The 18,241-nt window shown below is 40.7% G+C and overlaps 1 protein-coding gene across 1 annotated transcript in view; it reads left to right on the top strand.

Annotated features, from left to right (window-relative positions):
* PLCXD3 (phosphatidylinositol specific phospholipase C X domain containing 3) overlaps positions 1–18,003 on the top strand; it is a 597,329-nt gene extending 579,326 nt beyond the window's left edge. Inside the window, exon 3 of the mRNA XM_086960585.1 lies at positions 8,534–18,003. Coding sequence (XP_086816711.1) covers positions 8,534–8,690 — 157 coding nt within the window. The 3' untranslated portion in view covers positions 8,691–18,003. The remainder of the gene's footprint in view (positions 1–8,533) is intronic.
* Positions 18,004–18,241: the final 238 nt, after the last annotated feature.

Here is an 18,241-nt window from a genome sequence, read left to right as displayed (position 1 = left end):
AAAGCATAGCAAATGTATTCTTTTTGTTTTTAAATTTTACTTTCACTTATTGCAACATTATTTTTGTGCATGGGAATACAAACAGATTTATATACAATATATACATGAGACAACATCAATTACAATAGAACATTTTACACACTTCATACACACTTGGCCATCCAATCATACACCACATTCACACAAACGTAACCTAAACAAGACTAAAGCGTCCACGTAATGGTTGTAGCTCCAGTGAACAAATCCTTTCGTAGTTTTAGTTATTATAGTCTTTATGAATCACAGTTCAAAGAGAGTGTCAACATCTCTTGTGAATAATGAAAGGGTCGTTGTAAAGCACCACTTGAAAACCAAACACGGGACAGGGTCGGTCGACGCGTTTCGAACCCCTATTTAGTGTTGGGGTTCTCCTCAGGACCAATAGGGTTCTAAAAAAATAACAAAAAAACTATTTCAGAAAAAAGCACAAAACAGACTAAAGACCACTTCCAGTGTCAACCACCTGCCGCTCCCTACCTTAAGCCATGATTAGCCAAACGTCAACAAGATTCAAATTCCAAAGTCAAGCGAAGTCATCAAAGAATGACGTATTCCCAGGGGCTGCAGAAAAACGTACACCACATTCAAAGTTAGTGGATGTGCAATAGTTAATCCCACACGCTTACACACAGTCACTCCGTGCATCCTATCTAGCGGTGTAACACTTACCCGCTTGCGCGTTTGTTTGTAGCTCGGCGGTCTGTGTAAGTCCCTCCTATTCCTTAGAGCTGAAAAAATGAAGCGAAAGGAGGTCAGTTAAAGACGCTGTTGCGGGGATCAGAGCCCCCATCTAAGCGCTAGTATAGTCAGAGAACACGCACCGGCAAGGGGAAGGCGTCCGTCCTTCACTCCGGGTGTAACAAATGTTCTGCCCTCGGTAGCTGCATGAACGCGCTGGTACTTCCTGAATATCACGCGTCCCTGAGGGTTATGGGATTTGTAGTTCAAAAGATGAGTGTGCATCGCAATGAAACGTTCGGAAAGGATGGAAAAGGAATTCAAGCAGTGGGCTTGTAAATTTCAGAAATCTCATTTAACCCCTTTATAGCCGTGTTAAATTTCATAATCAACAACGCCTCGCGCTGTGATAATTTCGCCTCCAGGTCGCCTCCTCGTGGGTCCCTTTCAATTTTAGATAAAACTGTCCATTTTAAGTCAGTTAACTCATGTTTCAAGTTAGTCCAATGGTTCACCAAAGGTGCATTTTCTACCCCTCTACGAATGCGCGATTTATGTTGCGTTATCCGATTTTTTACTTCTTGTGTAGTCTTCCCAATGTAAACCAGAGGACATGGGCAAACAATCGCGTACACCACGATTTTCGTTTTACAGTTAGTAAAGGTGTCATGCTTCCAATGAATGTTGTCATACGTGAATACAGATCCTTCAATAGTTTCACTGCAACAGGTGCATGTCCCGCATTTGTGATGTCCTTTGGTTGGGGGTAATCCAAGTAGACTTTGCAATGTTGGAGCTTTTACTATCGGAAGGGCAGCTCTTACAATATGGTTAGCCACGCTCTTTTCTTTCCGGTATGCAAAAAGTGGGGGGATAGAAAAGTCTTCATGAAGATTTTTCAATAGATGCCAGTTGGACATTATGAGTTTTTTGTGCTGGTTCGCCGCTGGACAGAAGGTCGTGACACACACCATCCTTTTAAGGTCCTGTTTGGTTTTCTTTTCGAGTAAAGTCTCTCGTGGGGTCCACCACGCACGTTTGATAGAGTTTTTTAGTAGTTTTTTGGGGTATCCTCTTTGGATGAGACGATTTTTCAGATGGTCTGCATGCTTGAAATACTCCTCTTTTCCTGAACAGTTTCGCCGGATTCTAAGAAATTGTCCGTAAGGGAGATTTTGTCTCAGACTCCGTGGGTGGTTGCTACTGAAATGCAAGGCTTTATTCCTATCGGAAGGTTTGCGGAACAAGGTTGTACTCAGGCCCTCTTCATAGGGTTCCACTTTCACATCCAAGAAAGTGATGGCTACATTTTGTTATTTTTTTAGAACCCTATTGGTCCTGAGGAGAACCCCAACACTAAATAGGGGTTCGAAACGAGTCGACCGACCCTGTCCCGTGTTTGGTTTTCAAGTGGTGCTTTACAACGACCCTTTCATTATTCACAAGAGATGTTGACACTCTCTTTGAACTGTGATTCATAAAGACTATAATAACTAAAACTACGAAAGGATTTGTTCACTGGAGCTACAACCATTACGTGGACGCTTTAGTCTTGTTTAGGTTACGTTTGTGTGAATGTGGTGTATGATTGGATGGCCAAGTGTGTATGAAGTGTGTAAAATGTCCTATTGTAATTGATGTTGTCTCATGTATATATTGTATATAAATCTGTTTGTATTCCCATGCACAAAAATAATGTTGCAATAAGTGAAAGTAAAATTTAAAAACAAAAAGAATACATTTGCTATGCTTTAAGCCAGTTGTTTTTGCTTCATTCAAAACAGCTACTCTTGCTAATTAGTTGCTGGTTAACTGAGAGTCTCAGCGTTGGCCCTTGTTTTGGTAGATAATAGTTGGACTCAGCCTGCTGAGTTAAGAGTCAAGACCGTTGTTTGTTTATTGGCATGCCTTTTCGTGGCGGCATTGCTGCCACGGAAAGGCATGACTGACAGCCCATACTAATATGGCTGGCGGTGTCTATGAGACTCCGCCACCATATTAAACATTTTCCGCCTCAGCCGCAAGGCGACCGAGGCGGAAAAGCGGCAGACGGTCTTTCCGTCCGCCGCGGTCCCCCCCACCATACTAATATGGCGGGGGGAATTCGGGAATGGATGTCGGGCGGATTGCCTTCGCCAGGCCGGCGGTGGCGACTGCCAGCCTGGCGGAAGCAATCCGCCCGACATCTTAATGGGCCCCAAATTGTACTGTCTAATTTTGTTCATTTTCCCTATAGATTAGGGGCTTTGTGGGACAGGTGTTGTATGATTTTATGTCATGTATTGTTTTTAGAATTGTATTGTTTTTTAACCATGTCAAAGTAAATTGTAATGTTATGGTGTATGTGTCTTGATATGTGAAGAGTGTTTTAATAGGAATTGCATGGATAAAATAAATAAATAAATATTTCTATACTATATGTTAGCGTATTAGCCAGTGTTTTACCCCGTAAGGATTTGTGAGTGAGGATTTTTTAACTTCATCCAGACACAATATGCTGAATACAAACTATTGCACTGATAATATGTCTTTTTAATTTATGTATACCAAGGGATAATTTGGTTACTGTACTAAATAATGCTCTTCCAGGTCAGAAATAAAAGTTCGGGGTAGAGCAATCTCCATTATTCCCTTGGCACAAAGCGGAATTCGTTCTTGCAGGAGGCATGTATTTTTGTTTCAAGCAAGTTCTGAGGTGGCAGTAATCCAAGCACAGATTCCTAAAAGCTGATCTAGAACACGATTGATGGATGACCCTTTGGAGATATTTACTGTGGACAGCTTCGCACACTTTTTTTCAAAAGGAAGCTGTTCTTGAGCTTACTGGCACCGCAATCATCCCAAAGTGAACTGTGTCCATATGCCCTGATGGCACCAAAGAGATCTGAATCTAAATAGCTCCTAATCTTCACCCACTCAAACCAATGTTCAAGCTTATTAAAAACACATTTCAGTCAAACGTTCCTAATTATATGATTGATCACTGAATGATGTCTGATGAAAACCAAGCAATGTAGGAATAAACTGAAATAATCAGAATCATGACAAAACAATTTATGAACCATCATAGTCCTAACTGGTTACGGTAATACATATCATGAGTCATGGCACACTACACTTAGCGTGAAAAGAGAGGGCAATTTATTTATTTATTTATTTTATGGAATTTGTAAAGCGCGCAGCTACCCCCGGAGGGGTGTCCCGGCGCTAAAATCCAGGAGTTACTGAGTGGAAAAGGGGAGGACAAAAAAAGTGATGCAGGGAATCTAAAGTGCGGAGAAGAGCCAGGTCTTGAGTTTGGCTCGGAAGATGGTTTCAGAGGGGCAGAACCTCAGCTCAAGTGGAAGGGAGTTCCAAAGTCTGGCAGCAATAACACCGAAACCTCTGCCTCCGGTTCTGGAAAGTCTGAAACGGGGCGAGATCAGGAGACGGAGGTCATTGGACCTCAAGGATCTGGTGGAGCAGGATATCGAAACCCGATTTTTCAGGTAAGTAGGGCCGAGGTTGTTGACGGCTCGATAAGTAAGGGTGAGAACCTTAAACTGGATGCGGCTAGCCACAGGGAGCCAGTGGAGTTGCCTTCGATATGCAGAGACAGATTGACGGTAAGGGATGTTACCGATCAGTCTGGCTGCAGCATTCTGGACAATCTGCAGTCGACCAATCAGGTACTGCGGAGCCCCTGCATAGAGGCTATTAGCGTAGTCCAGGTGGGACGTAATGAGGGCCTGGGTGACTGTGCGGCGGGAATCCGTGGGAAGGTACGGGAGGATCTTTTTTATCATCCGTAGTTTCATGAAGCAGGCGGAGGTAACCTTATTGATCTGGGTTTTACATGACAAGGAGTCATCGAATTGGAAGCCCAGATTCCGCGCCGAGCGAACCGGGGTTGGGGCAGGATCGAGAGCTGTCGGCCACCACCAAGAAGAGGGAATAGAGGTTTTCTGATTGAAAAACAGGACCTCTGTTTTATCTGCATTCAATCTTAAGTGGTTCGTAGTCATCCAGCCGCTGATGTTATTCAGGCATTGGCGAAAGTTGAGGAATGCGGAGTCCGAGTGGTCCCGGAAAGAAAACACCAACTGTGTGTCGTCGGCGTAGGATACCACCCTGACTCCGCAGGACTCAACGACGTCAGCCAGGGGGGCCAGATAGACGTTGAAAAATAAGGGGCTAAGGGCGGAGCCCTGAGGAACCCCACATGACAGAGGTTTTTCCTCTGACTTGAAGGGGCGTAGCAGTACTCTTTGGCTTCTGGATGAGAGAAAGGACTCAATCCAGCCGAGGGCAGAGCCACCGATGCCTATCTGCCTGAGGCGGTCCAGGAGGATGGGGTGCGAGACCGTATCGAAAGCCGCGGACAGGTCGAGGAGAACCAACATGGCCTCCTCGCCCCTGTCCACACACTCCCGAATGGTCTCAGATACCTCCAGCAGGGCCGTTTCGGTACTGAATCCTGCTCTGAAACCGGATTGGGATCCATGAAGCAGAGAGTGGTTTTCTAAATAGTCCGTAAGTTGGAGCTGTACTGCTTTTTCCAGGACTTTGGCAGGTTTAGGAAGGAGGGAGATGGGACGGTAGTTAGAGAAGACAGTGGGGTCTGCGTCTGCCTTTTTCAAAATAGGGATCACCAGTGCCTCCTTCCAGGTGGTGGGGAAAAAGCCATGGTGAAGGGAGGCATTCCAGATGGTAAGGAAAGGGCAGGCCAGTGAAGGTGCCAGTTCTCCCATGATTTTGGCGGGAACAGGGTCAGAGGGGGCGCCAGATTTGCAGGCGATGAGCAGTCTAATAGCCTCGTCCATGTTTAGTTTGTTGAATGCAAGCAGAGATGGAGACTCAGGGGGGCTAGAAGTGGGAGATGGAGTGACTGACTCAGTGGGGAAGGAGACACACAGTTTGTTTATTTTTTCTAGAAAAAAATCTGAGAGTCCCTCACAAAGGGCCTGACTGGCGGTGTTCTGGGGGGCTCTAGCCGGAGGGTTAATAAAGTCTTTGACGACGCAAAAGAGCGTTTTTGAAGAGTTTTTGGCTTTATTAATTTGAGCGGCAAAGTGGACTTTCATCGCGCTTTTTTTAAGTTTAAGAAATTGTTTAAGTGCCGCTTTGTAAAGATGTTTGGCTTCATAGTCGTAGTTGAGCCTCCACTTGCGCTCGAGAGCCTTACATTTGCTTTTCTCCTCCCGAAGGGAGGTGGAGAACCAGGGAGCAGAGGGCCGCGACCTGGTGGAGGAGATGGTTATCTGGGGGGAAATAGAATCAATGGCCTTAAGGAGAGTAGAGTTTAACCTGGAGACATTTTCATCAATGTCCGGTGAGAGGTGCTCCGAATGGTAATGGAATATGGGATCCAGGGTAGCGCAGGTGACCTTATGCCAATCAGTGTTGCTTTGGTAGTTCCACCACAACACCCACTGATTTTGATTTTGCCGCATATTTATAAGGCGGCGTGAATATGGGGCAGCACCAAAATTAAGACTAGGGAAAACCTGGTCTTACTCTGGCGAACTGAGGAGAAATGTTTATTTTTTCCTCCTTTTTGCTATTTCCATGTGTGCTGTTTTGTGCAGCACACATGGAAACAGCAAAACACCAATGGTTGGTTATGTGCAGGAACGTGTCCCTTCCTGCACATAAACAATCATGAAAAGAAAATGAAGTTTTGCAACTTCTATGAGTGCTGAATTAAGCAGCACACATAGAAGTTACAAACCGCCATTTAAAGATTGTTTATGTGCAGAAAGGAATACCTTCCTGCACATAAACAATCTTCCCCTGCAACGCAGACACCCTTGCACTAGGGTGCAAGGGTGCCTGCGTTGGCGCTAGACAGCTACATTTAGTGCCAGTGCAGGAAGAAACGCAGGGCTGCACCACATTCTTGTAAATATGGTGCAGCCCTGCATTTCTGCCACTTAACTTGTAAATATGCCTCAGTGTTTCCACCCAGTTTTACAGTAACAAGGTTCATGCAGCTCAGTTCCTGGATTTTTGCACTTCCAATTTCTACCAGACCCAGCTATCGAAAATTCCATGCCCAGAAAAAAAGGGTTTCAGATTATGCCATGGAAAAAAAATAGGTAAAAAAAAGTCTGTTTACAGAAGTTACTCCCTAATACAGTGCACAATTTGGGAATGGTGTGCAAAATTGACATGGTATGCGCAAATTATATTTCTCTTGTCCATTTCAGCACCGCCTTTAGGCCCATTTAAGTTGAAGCTAGTTTCCAGCTCCCACCAAGTCCCGAGCAACGACCTGGCCCAGGTGTGTAAGCGTTGCATGCATTCTAACAGCCATTTAGCTGTTAACATCAGTTTGTCCTCAAAATGATAGTTTTGGGGACTTGCTCCAGGTACCAGCAGCATATATCAAAGTCCAGTGAATTGCTAAGTGGAGTACAAGAGATATACAACCATTTCTTCACATTGCTGCCTACCCCTGCAATCGTTTTTTTTTTTCATCTTCAATAGGTATGAACCTCACTATGGTGTGTAATTTGAATTGTTAGCTGTGTGCAATTTCTTACATCTCGCTTTGTTCAGTGGGCCGTATAGGTTTTGTTGTGAAATGTTTTTTAACATATCATGAATCACTAGTATGCAAATAATGTCCGAAAATAGAAAACTAAGAATATTGATCTAATTCCTGAGAGTTTGTATAATTGGCTTGACCACAATTTTGTTTTTTGTTAATTAAGGAAAGCAAAGTCAATAAACCAATTAATTTGAATGTGCTTGAACAGCTCCGCAGAGGTGCAGCTGCAAAAAGCGCTGTTGGTTTGAACTTACACCTTTATACATTATGGGCACATTAATCAAGAAATCGCATAAGCCACCTTGCTGTTCTGAACTGCATGAAAGGGCAGGAATGCACCTCACTTTACATTATATGGTGGATTCCTGTCTTTGCCTTGTGCTGGCACACAATGTACTGCCTTTCACCAATGCAACCTCCCTTGCACCATAGTGCACGTTTGCCTGCATTGTAAGCAACATTGTTTTTATGCAGAAAGAGACACCTTCCTACACAAAAACAATCCTTTGAGGGATATTTAACATTATATGGCACATTCCTGTCTTTGCCTTGCGATGGTGCACAATGTGCTGCCTTTTAGCAATGCATCCACCCTTACACCATTGTGCAAGAGTGCCTGAGCTGAAAGCAGCATTGGTTTTGTGCAGGTAGAGACACCTTCCTGAACAAAAACAGTACTCTGAGGCATTTTCCTCTTTCTGTGTGTGCTGCAGCACACATGGAGAGGAAAAACTAAGAGAAATAAAGATATTTCTTCTTGCTACGCCTTGCATGGGTAGGTGTAGCATTTTGTGGCATTCCCAGGTCTACCAGTAATGGTAAATCTGGGAATGAGCCAAAATCCATGGGTGATGTTTGGGAACACCCACGCTCCACCCATGGAACGCCTCCTTGGGGTAGAGTAATGCCATGCAGTGATTTATGCTGTGTTGCGTTACTCTAGATTTATGAAGCCACTCAGGGCCGCTCAAGGTGGACTTGCGTTGCTTGATCAATCTAACTTAGTGACAAAAGGGCTATGCAACAGAATGATAAATATTCTCCTATATCCGTGAATGTGTCAATTAGCTGAGTAGACTCCTGCCTGTATTGCCTCAATATGACAATGCCTTTTTTGATGTAGACTCCCAAAACGTTAGGTAATATTCGTGCTGAACTTTCAAAAATACCACTGCCTATTGAAAGAATCATAATACGAAATTTGAACACAGTAAAAAGCATTTGTTCAAATATTCCATTGTTTTATGTTTCTTTTTGATAACTTTCCTCCTTCTTCCTCACTAGGGCTCTCCCAGCAATGATGCACTGGGTCCGGACACAGAAACCAGGAGAAAGCGGCATCAACATCATCACTGCGGATTTTGTAGAACTTGGTGAATTTATTAGCACGGTCATCAAGCTCAACTATCTCTTGGACGAAGGAGAAGCCAACACCACTTGATAATATATATGTTAATGCAGTAGATGATTTAGAAAGATATTCCTTGTAGTGAGAAAGTTTGCACACAGATCTCCCATGAATCTGCAGTGGTTCGAACTGGTAGTGGGTGGAAAAAGAAGGCTCATTTTTATGATTGTACTCCTTTTCTAGGGTATTAAGTTATTTTTTCTCATTTGAAAAGGAAGGTTAGATGTATAAGTCAAGCTGGTTTGGAGGGGCGTCATACACATTGTCACAAAACCATTAGAATAACATGGGCATTGTAGACTTGAACGTAATGTTTGTTATCTTACAAACCAAAATGTTGGTATGTGTTGTCCTTTATGATTTAAATATAGGCATTGCGGCATGGTCTGTCAGAGTCAAAGGCCACTTTATCTGGGTCAGGAGGATTTACTTCAGACTCAGTGAAGCTGTACATATCCAGGTGTATTTAGTATTAGATGTCTTACATTTTTGTTTAGCAGGGACTAGCGTGAATGTTATGTACACCTAACCATTTGCAGAAGTCTCTGTTCACATAGACTCTAAAATGAGCACAAACCAGCAAGGCACTTTCAAAGGGACAACCTTCCACTGATAAAAATCGTATTGTATTTTTTCGAGACATTGACTCACTTTGCTGTAAACCTTGGTCCATTTTTATTTTACATTTCAAATACAAGACCATAAATAGGTTTTCAGGCAGTCTGACTTGCTATTTTATTCCCATTTGACTTTGCTTTATACATCATGTATGAGTTATAATTGATACTTATTATGTACTTCTTATCAACACAATTGTTTTGTAGCTATGGTTTGCTTGTGCTAAGCCTTAAAACAACCACCAGCTGAATTTGGCAATGTACATATTAAAATAAAGTGATGGTTTGTTAAGATTGTTGATGTAACATTCACCAGAAAATACTTTTATTAGTCGACCATTGTCTCTAGCGTTAAGGTTGCAAAAACCATGTGACTTGGGCTAACTAACAAAACAAAACATAAAATAATCCAATAAATATGCAAATGATATAATTTTGGTTCCATAATATGGAATTTGATTTGATATATATTTATAATGCAGATCTTGAAATCGTATGAAGTTATTCGTCCACATAGATCAGAGTTATGCATCACTGCTCATCACCATTAAGACATTGCACAAGTTGTAGTGGGTACAATTGTTCCACTCAAGAGACACAACCCCTAGATGTCAATCACTTGTGAATCTGCATTACAGACAAGCGTTACCTCGTTCTCTTTTTGGTATTGTCTCCATACATAATCCATACAATTCATGTGATATTATATTTATTTAGAACATGGGGTGGTGGCAGCTCCATTAAGGCAATGAAAAGGCCCAGGGCTAACAATGGCTGGTATAAGCCTTCTGCTCAAATATTCCAATGTTTGACTTTCTGTGTCTTGCTTTTTAATGTAGAACAGTCTAGGTTCAGTGAGTGGAACGTTCTTACTGCCTTATTACAACTGGTGGAGATGTCAGCAGAAGGCTATAATGCTACATTGTCTTACATTAATTTCCTAACAAACCACGGGTCAATGGTCTTAAAATAATGATAATTTTGTGTGTAAAACTTTTCAATTCTTAGTTACGTGAGAAGTGAGGCAGTAAACGTTCATTTTGCTTCAATGTTACTCCACATAGGAAACTCAGAATGATAAAAAAATACGTACTTATATCAGGCCATGTGACCTGCAGATTGCACCCAGATCATTGTAGCGGGTGCATTAACCATTACCACTTTAAGTAATGCAGCCACCTATTCAGTTCTGATTTTTTCAAAATTCCAAAGAGATGTTGGGAGCTCCTATTTACATCAAGATGTCACAACCACAGAACGATAATTTATATTTATCTAAATATTTCCAACTTTATGACATGCATAATGTTTTCACTGATTTACATTTTCCAACAAGCTGTGCCTGGTCTGAAATTAATTAGGAAATTCTTTGAACCAAGTTACTTAATTGAAAAAGAAATGTAATGTTATTTGGATGCACGTTTGACAGCTGTATTTCCCTTTAAGAAATTAAAGTATCCTTGATCCCAATATTAATTTTTATAAGAATTCAGGTTCAATCTTGGGCTCTATATCGTCAAACCCCCATGCCCACTGTGAGCAGAATTGCAAAGCAATAGTGTCAATTGACTTTAAACAAGGCAATATTATACGAACTTATGCTCCAAGATGCATGAAATGCATACTAGATTCCACCTTTCATACATTTTGGGGCAACAAGCTTGATATCATATTTAAAATAATACAATGCCTGATTAAAGAACTTTTTTTGTTCTCTTCCACCCATTTTTAGATGCCATTGATCTCAAACAGATTGTAATACAGTAACAATATAATACTTGTGATATGATGTTTTATTTACTTATATTTAGGGAGAATTGTATGCCAATGCTCCTTCAGAGCACGAATGTAAAATTATGTATATTGCTCAGCTATAAATGGAAGCTGATATCATACAGTTTGAATTTCAAGTTATCAGGAAAGACACAACAGAGAAGGGTGGAACAAAAGAAATTAAGTAACACAGCAATTTGTTGAACCCACACTCAGTACTGCTCATCTGAACTGATTTCAGAAAAAATTACCATGCTATTACCTGAGACAACGTCAGCCAGATATGTGCATCCCCTTAGTCAGATGCACTTAATTTCCCTGGGATTCTTAGCAATTTGTAATTCAGTCATTTAGACAAGAAAATGTAACTACCAAAGTATTTGTCCAGAAAGAATCCACATTTTTTAGAAACCTATTAGCCTCAATTACGAGTGGCCCAGAGCATGGACACAGCTCTGGGGTATTCTTTTTGTCTTAACGTCTCCGGACGCAGAATATTTATTGGGCTACCAAATCCCTGATCTGTTAATACCCGTCCCAACACACTGGACATGAAGATATGGGTGGGCTGTGGGGACTACAAGCAGCTTCTTTGCCTGGACCCTGCCTCTAATGTCCTTCATCATGGCGAGCAGAATAAGCTCTCTCCAGCTGTGGAAAAATACATCTGCCCTTCCACCGTTCCCTGCACCCTTCCACCCCCTCACAGGCATAGGAAAGCCCCCCAAAACACTTCCCACCTCAGTATGTAAATGCATCATAGTATGATTATTTAAAATCATCACATTAATAAAAGAAGAACTCTGCAATATACAACCTAATAGTTATCATTAAAGCTACACTGTGGGTAAAATTGTGAATTCACTTTAACCTAGTGCAAGAGAAGCGGAAAGCACATACAGTGCGAAAGTAGCTCTGAGCTACAAGTTGTAAAGCAACATGTCGAGTCTGACTGCCTGATCAATGCCACCTAGTGCAGAACGGAGGAGTGATTTGCCAGGATAAACCTGAGACACGGGTGTTATGACCACATTCGAGTTCAAGCTAAAGTGGAATGTGCCTAGGGTGTAAATGTTCAACCAGCCACGGCGCGGCGTGCACCTACTTGAAGCCAATGGTAAATGTCTTAGGGCTGTTATTTCAGTCATAGGAGATAAAATATACAATTGGACCTGTTATTCTAGGGCCCACGTGTTCTCCCCCATCCGGGGTAAAACAGCATATAATCCTCGATGTCTCATGGAAAGAAGCATTCCAGTGTCCTGCATTCTGGCCCCAGTGACTCCTCAAGAAGGTAACAGGGAACATATAGTGGGGGTCCATTGAGTGTTAATCTACTCTAAAGGTCTCTATTATAAAATATTTGACACATTTGGACATTTCAGAAGTACTGTGATTAACTGTTGCAGTGTTTGACACTTTCACTTCACTTCTTAATTTGGTTTAGTAAATATTAGTCTTCATTTGACTTGAAAAGAAACGGACAGCAACAGTTTGACCCACCTCTCCAAATGCAACAAAAAGTCTGAACGGGGCGTTTGTGGTCATCCTTAGGCTCCGTTCTGATAATCATTGTCAGTGCCTTGGGTTGTATATGAAAAAATCATGATAGCCCCAACTTTGTATATTCATGATATTCCAAGGCACAGAGTGATTTTAGGTAAAGTACTTTTATAGGTTCACTTAACTCTGACTGACTTAGCATATCTCTATCCCGCTTGTGTGGGAATATTTCATTCTTTGTACTGCGTGTCCCTCTTTCCCCATTCTCCCTATCTTCAAATATATACTGGTATATCCTCTTGTCTTCAGCTTAACTGATATCATGCTACTTCCATCTCCCCAGATCACCTATGTCATGATCTTTTCATCTTTAATTGCAGTTGATGCTAGCTCCAGGCTGTATGTATGTAATCAAAGATGGCAGTCCAGGAAGGGACTCACACCTTTGTGTGCTATCGAACTGGACACTGCCACACATCCTTCTCTGGTGATGCAGAGGCTGAAGACTATCTGCTCATCTGTCCTCTTCTCTCACTGAGAAAAGTGGGTGATCTCCAGGGTGAGCCTACTGCTGTGTAATGCATCATCAGAATGCACAGTCACGAGTGCATTGCATTGTACTTATTACAGGGGAGTTCGTATTACAGTCAGAACTAACTTGTAAAAAAGTGCTTTTGCACAGAGGTTTATAGGGCAACTAAATGCATCATTGATTATAAGAGTGCAATATAGCAATGCTGTAGCCACAAAGACTTGAAATCATGTTTTTTTAAACCCAGAGTTATCCGATTGACCTTAGCAATGGATGTATTTATTATATCCTTTTCATTCTTTGCGGGATGCAAACTCATCCATGTTTTTAGACAGGTCTAACTGCATATTGTACATAAACACACAAAAAGGCGGATTTGCTATATGTGATCTGCACATCACACGTAGTCTCTTTTCATGTTTCCAAAACAATCTGTCATATCATCCCACTATTGAGTGCAAACTGGGTGTGGAATGCTTATCCACCGAAAGGATTGACAATTAGATAATCTGCCCACCAATGGTGTAATAGAATATCACATCCATAAAGTACAAAGAACACCCGTGCACATCATATCAAGTCACTTTTATCCCAATGCCTTATGCACAAGACTTAAAGGCAAATTCTTTTTCCATCCACTCCTTCTCAATCCAAGGAAATCACGTAGTGTAGACAAAATACTTTATTTTCTTTCTTTTAAAATCAAGTGCTTCACAGCCGACCCGCGTTTCGCCCTTTCCGGGCTTTCTCAAGGCAGGTTTCTAATGATCTCAGCGCTATGTATATCTCAACATTTATTTCGATAAATCACTCTAAAAGTAAGCCTCATCTGATTATTAAATCCAACGTTCCCAAAAATCTAGACACCAGATATAGTCCTTCCACATTCGTCATTAAGGAGCCATGATAGGTTCATTCAAAAATGCCATATGCTTCACCGACACACGTGCACAATAGCAGGAGTTCCTAACTGCATATTGTATACATCTGTGGTCTCTTCTAGAGAATCAAGCCTTAATACCCACTAATCCTTGATGAGCAATGAATGCATAGGCCAATATATGAATATGTGGACTTTTTTTTGTAGATCAGGCCCACGAACCGACGTGATTTTAAATAGGCCCCTCACAGACCGGATATCTAGGATGTGTGCTAAAACATGCATTCTATACTACTTAAGTGCGCAATTTGACATGATTTGTTTGAATATATGCGATCATCTGATCCATCTTTTGACTTTTTCGCAAGATATTTAGGCCAATTAAGGACACCAGCTCTCTTTTCCCACCCCAGTCATTACAAAGACTTTTAAAGCAGCTTTATTTGTAATATGCAATTAATAATTCTGTCCATACAAATATCAGCAGTGCCTTAGGTACCACTGACATTTTACAGGTTTAAAATAAATAAGAATAACACATCATTAACTTAAAGAACTACTTAAAAAACATAAAGAGCTACTGTTCGTGGAGACAGTCCGTAGAAGAGTATTAATTCATCTGTAAAATAACTTGGTATTCGTTGATTGGTTGTCCTCATTACACATTGCCTGTCTTTCTAACACCTGAATATTTTGTACTTTCATCTAACAGATTATGCTGATCTACCCCCAATGATATACAGAAAACAGTGGATTTATTTAGTGGTTTATCAAAAACATTTATGCGATTTTAACATCATCTTGGCTCACCACAAAAATAAAGATGAAAAGGGCGTAAATTTAAATACAAATGAAACATTAGTTTTAATTCAAACAATTCCTATTAAAAGACATAAGTAAGCAAAAAAAGGATGGTCCAGTGTTCCGCGAGAATGTGTGATACCCTTAAGTGATAAGTGTAAACATAGGACAACATTAGGCTTTGGTAATCCATTAATCTTTAAAAAAAATTGCCAGAACATAGTGGCAGATTACTTCCTACTAGAAATTTATATTGCAGAAATGGTATCTATCCGAAGAAAATATTTTTATCAAGTCCTATATACATATATTGTGGTGACGACCCATTGAACAGATTGAAAAGGTTCTTATTTACAGTAGGTGATTAAGCTGCAAAAGGTGCACAAGCAGATGATGTGCTGTTCTGTTTAAAGCAAACACAAGGAGATGATGGACAGAGTGCTGAAACTTTTCAGACACTCACCCCCAATCACAGATATGGGTTGAATCCATTATTGTCTGTTAGCTCACTTCGCCACCCAAGTTCAGACTCAGCCATATGAAAATCAGTCTGGATCCTGTTCCTCGTGGGAAGAGTCCAGCCTGAACTACCAAGTCAGGTCTTCCCTGGACCGGAAACAAGCATCCAGGGACCGGTTTCGGGTTAACACCCCATATCAGTCAGGCTAGCTTGAATCCAGTGGCAAAGTGAGCAAGGGACGCACACACATCTGGGCATACCCTAACAAATTAGGGCAAACAAAGCAAACACGAGGAGATGATGGACGGATCGCTGAAACTTTTCAAGTACTCAACCCCCAGTCACAGATCTGGGTTGAATCCATCATCGTTCTTTACCTCACTTCACCACCACAGTTCAGACCCAGCCCTATGCAAATCAGTCTTGACTCTGTCCCTGTTTATGTGATACTCATAAATTCAGAGAAAGATGAAGGTTAATGGGTATGAAAATGACCACTACCACAATATGCATGTCAAAATTGGACTCAAAGAGTTTGATTCTAAAAAGGAATTTGGGATGTATATAACAATTAGGGACAGTTGTATTATGGAAAATACAAACGTTAAAAACAAGTCTTTCTTCAAAGGTAATCAAAGAAATACTAAATATGAGTAAATATAATACAGAAAATATGGGAGCGTGAGGAAGGAACACAACAATACAGTTTATCAAAAACACATGAATAAGGGCTTAATTTGGGATCCACCATGCATTTTCCGTGGATTCTATGGTTTAAAATTCTTGTTTTATTCCTAATGTAGGTCTATGTCATTCTCACCTTCATTCATTCATTGTACTTAGCCAACATACTATTAGAAGTGTTTTCATTATTTATCTACTAATGTGAATTACGTTCTTATGTATATCACATATGACCCAGGTTACACTTAAACCCTTGCGTGCGTTTTTTGGCCAACGTCCGTCGCGAGCACTACCTCGGTAGTGCTGTGCACGTCCATTGTCTGACGCGGCCCCGCCTGCGCAATAGAAAGCTTGCTCCGCGGTGGAATTGCCGCCGCAGTAAATGGGTTAATTAGGCTTGCCCTGCAATTGTTTATGAAATACCACCAACAGCAAGGACTTGCACCATTACACACAAACCAAATGGCTTTGGGTACAAATAACCATTCAAAGAAATATCAAGATTACTTTAATTGGAAGAAAGGAAGCACAATTTACCATTTAGCAAAAAAAAAGTGAGCACAAGAAGCTTTTATTTTCTTCATGGCAGGGTACTGACTTGGTAAAGAAATATGTTTTTAATTCAGTGTTTATTGCATTAAATATTATGATAAAACATGACAACACTCCCACTTTAGAACAGAGGTTGGAACACATTGTACACTCTGAAGTAACCTATTTCAGAGTCAATAAGGTCCACGCTAAGGTACCGACAAGAATTTTCCCATATAGTGGAAACACATATTCCTAGAGAATTAAATCTTATCCTGTCCTCCATCAAGTTGAATAGGCTTAGTAAGAAACCAGCAATATTGTTTGTCCACCTAAGGGCTATTTAACATGTTCACCATTCAGTCTAGTGTTTAGGAAGTGTAGACTTTAGTGACACATATCGTTTCTAGCGTATCTGGAGAATTTAAACCTGGTCTTGAATTTCCAGTGGAGCAAACGTGCTTTGTGAACAGATCACTTACCTTGGGTATTGATATTTTTGGAGTATTTAAAGTAGAACTGTCATATACCCAGCTCCAAGAGGCAGCAGAGCACATCACAGAGAACTTGTTGATTACAGTGGGAATAACGCAAATATTTAGCGGTGTACTTAAACCAGTATGTGTCTATGTGGAGGGGGCAGCTCTCTAGAGGCAGGAATACGGCAACCAAAATGTGTTGGGAAGTGTAGATGGGAACATGTAATTTGAAAAGTGGTAGACAGCAAGTCGGACAGTTGTGTTTTTACATCCTTATATTGCACCTATAAAAAATCAGAGGCATAGGGAAATAAAGGGACTTTTCCAGAGTCATACAATATTGTAATCAAATGCCAAAGCCAGCAATTGAACACAGGTCTCCTGGTTCGAGTGTCAGCAGCTTAGCTTCTAAACTTGTTTATTATATATGCTTTAAGAAGACTTGTCATTTTCTGTTTTTGATGTATTGTGTCATTTTAGTCAAACAAGCTGTTGGAATTCGAGTGTATATTATTTTGATTATACATAGAGTGTAAAGAATAGGAATTATCGAATGTACAGTTGGGGTCAGTAAAAGAAGGATTGGTGTAATATTGTCGATCTGATTTAGGAATATTTATTGCTGATGAACAGCACACACCTACCTTTCATTTAGGAAAGACAGGAGTAAGCACACTCACAATGCCAGAAGAAACGTTTTACCTATAAACATGTCTTAAAACTGATGTTTCAATGTTCTAAAAAAAAACAATATTGTACCAGTACGTAGTACCTTTTTTGAACTTGTAGGCATTGTAAAATTGTGTGCTTTGCATTGACCGTGTCATTTCCGTCATGAATGTGGCTTCAATCTAAAGAATTGAAATTGTCTCCTGTAACTTCTTCTTGAAAATAAAGTTAATAACTGTTAGTGAACTGCGAAAATAAAAAGTAGCCTTGTGAGAAAGGATTTGTTCAGTTACAAACTTCTGCTTCTTTGCTATGTTGGTGTATGATTTTTAACCAACAGTGGTTACAAAATGATTTAAAATCTTTGCCTTAACTATTGATAAAAATGTGGAAGAAATAAAAGTATTGTTAATAAAATTGTTCCGTTTTTGCTCTCTAAATAGCACCCCTCTTACTCTCTGAAGAAATAAGCACAGCAAATGCATTCGATTAAAACAGTGAAGATTTGTGGATTCCCAAAATTACTAGTAATCGTTCGAACTGGAAGTATAACTCATTACAAATAGTAGAAAATGTACCACATTCTTTTGTGTTCATTATTCAAGTATAGAGGTTTTCATTGCAAGAATATGATTTAAGGAGAAGTTGGAGGCAG

Source organism: Lissotriton vulgaris, chromosome 3_1, assembly GCF_964263255.1.
Source record: "Lissotriton vulgaris chromosome 3_1, aLisVul1.2, whole genome shotgun sequence".
Taxonomy (NCBI): Eukaryota; Metazoa; Chordata; class Amphibia; order Caudata; family Salamandridae; genus Lissotriton; species Lissotriton vulgaris.
Note: the sequence above shows the minus strand (reverse complement) of the source record. Positions and strands in the feature narration are given on the sequence as shown.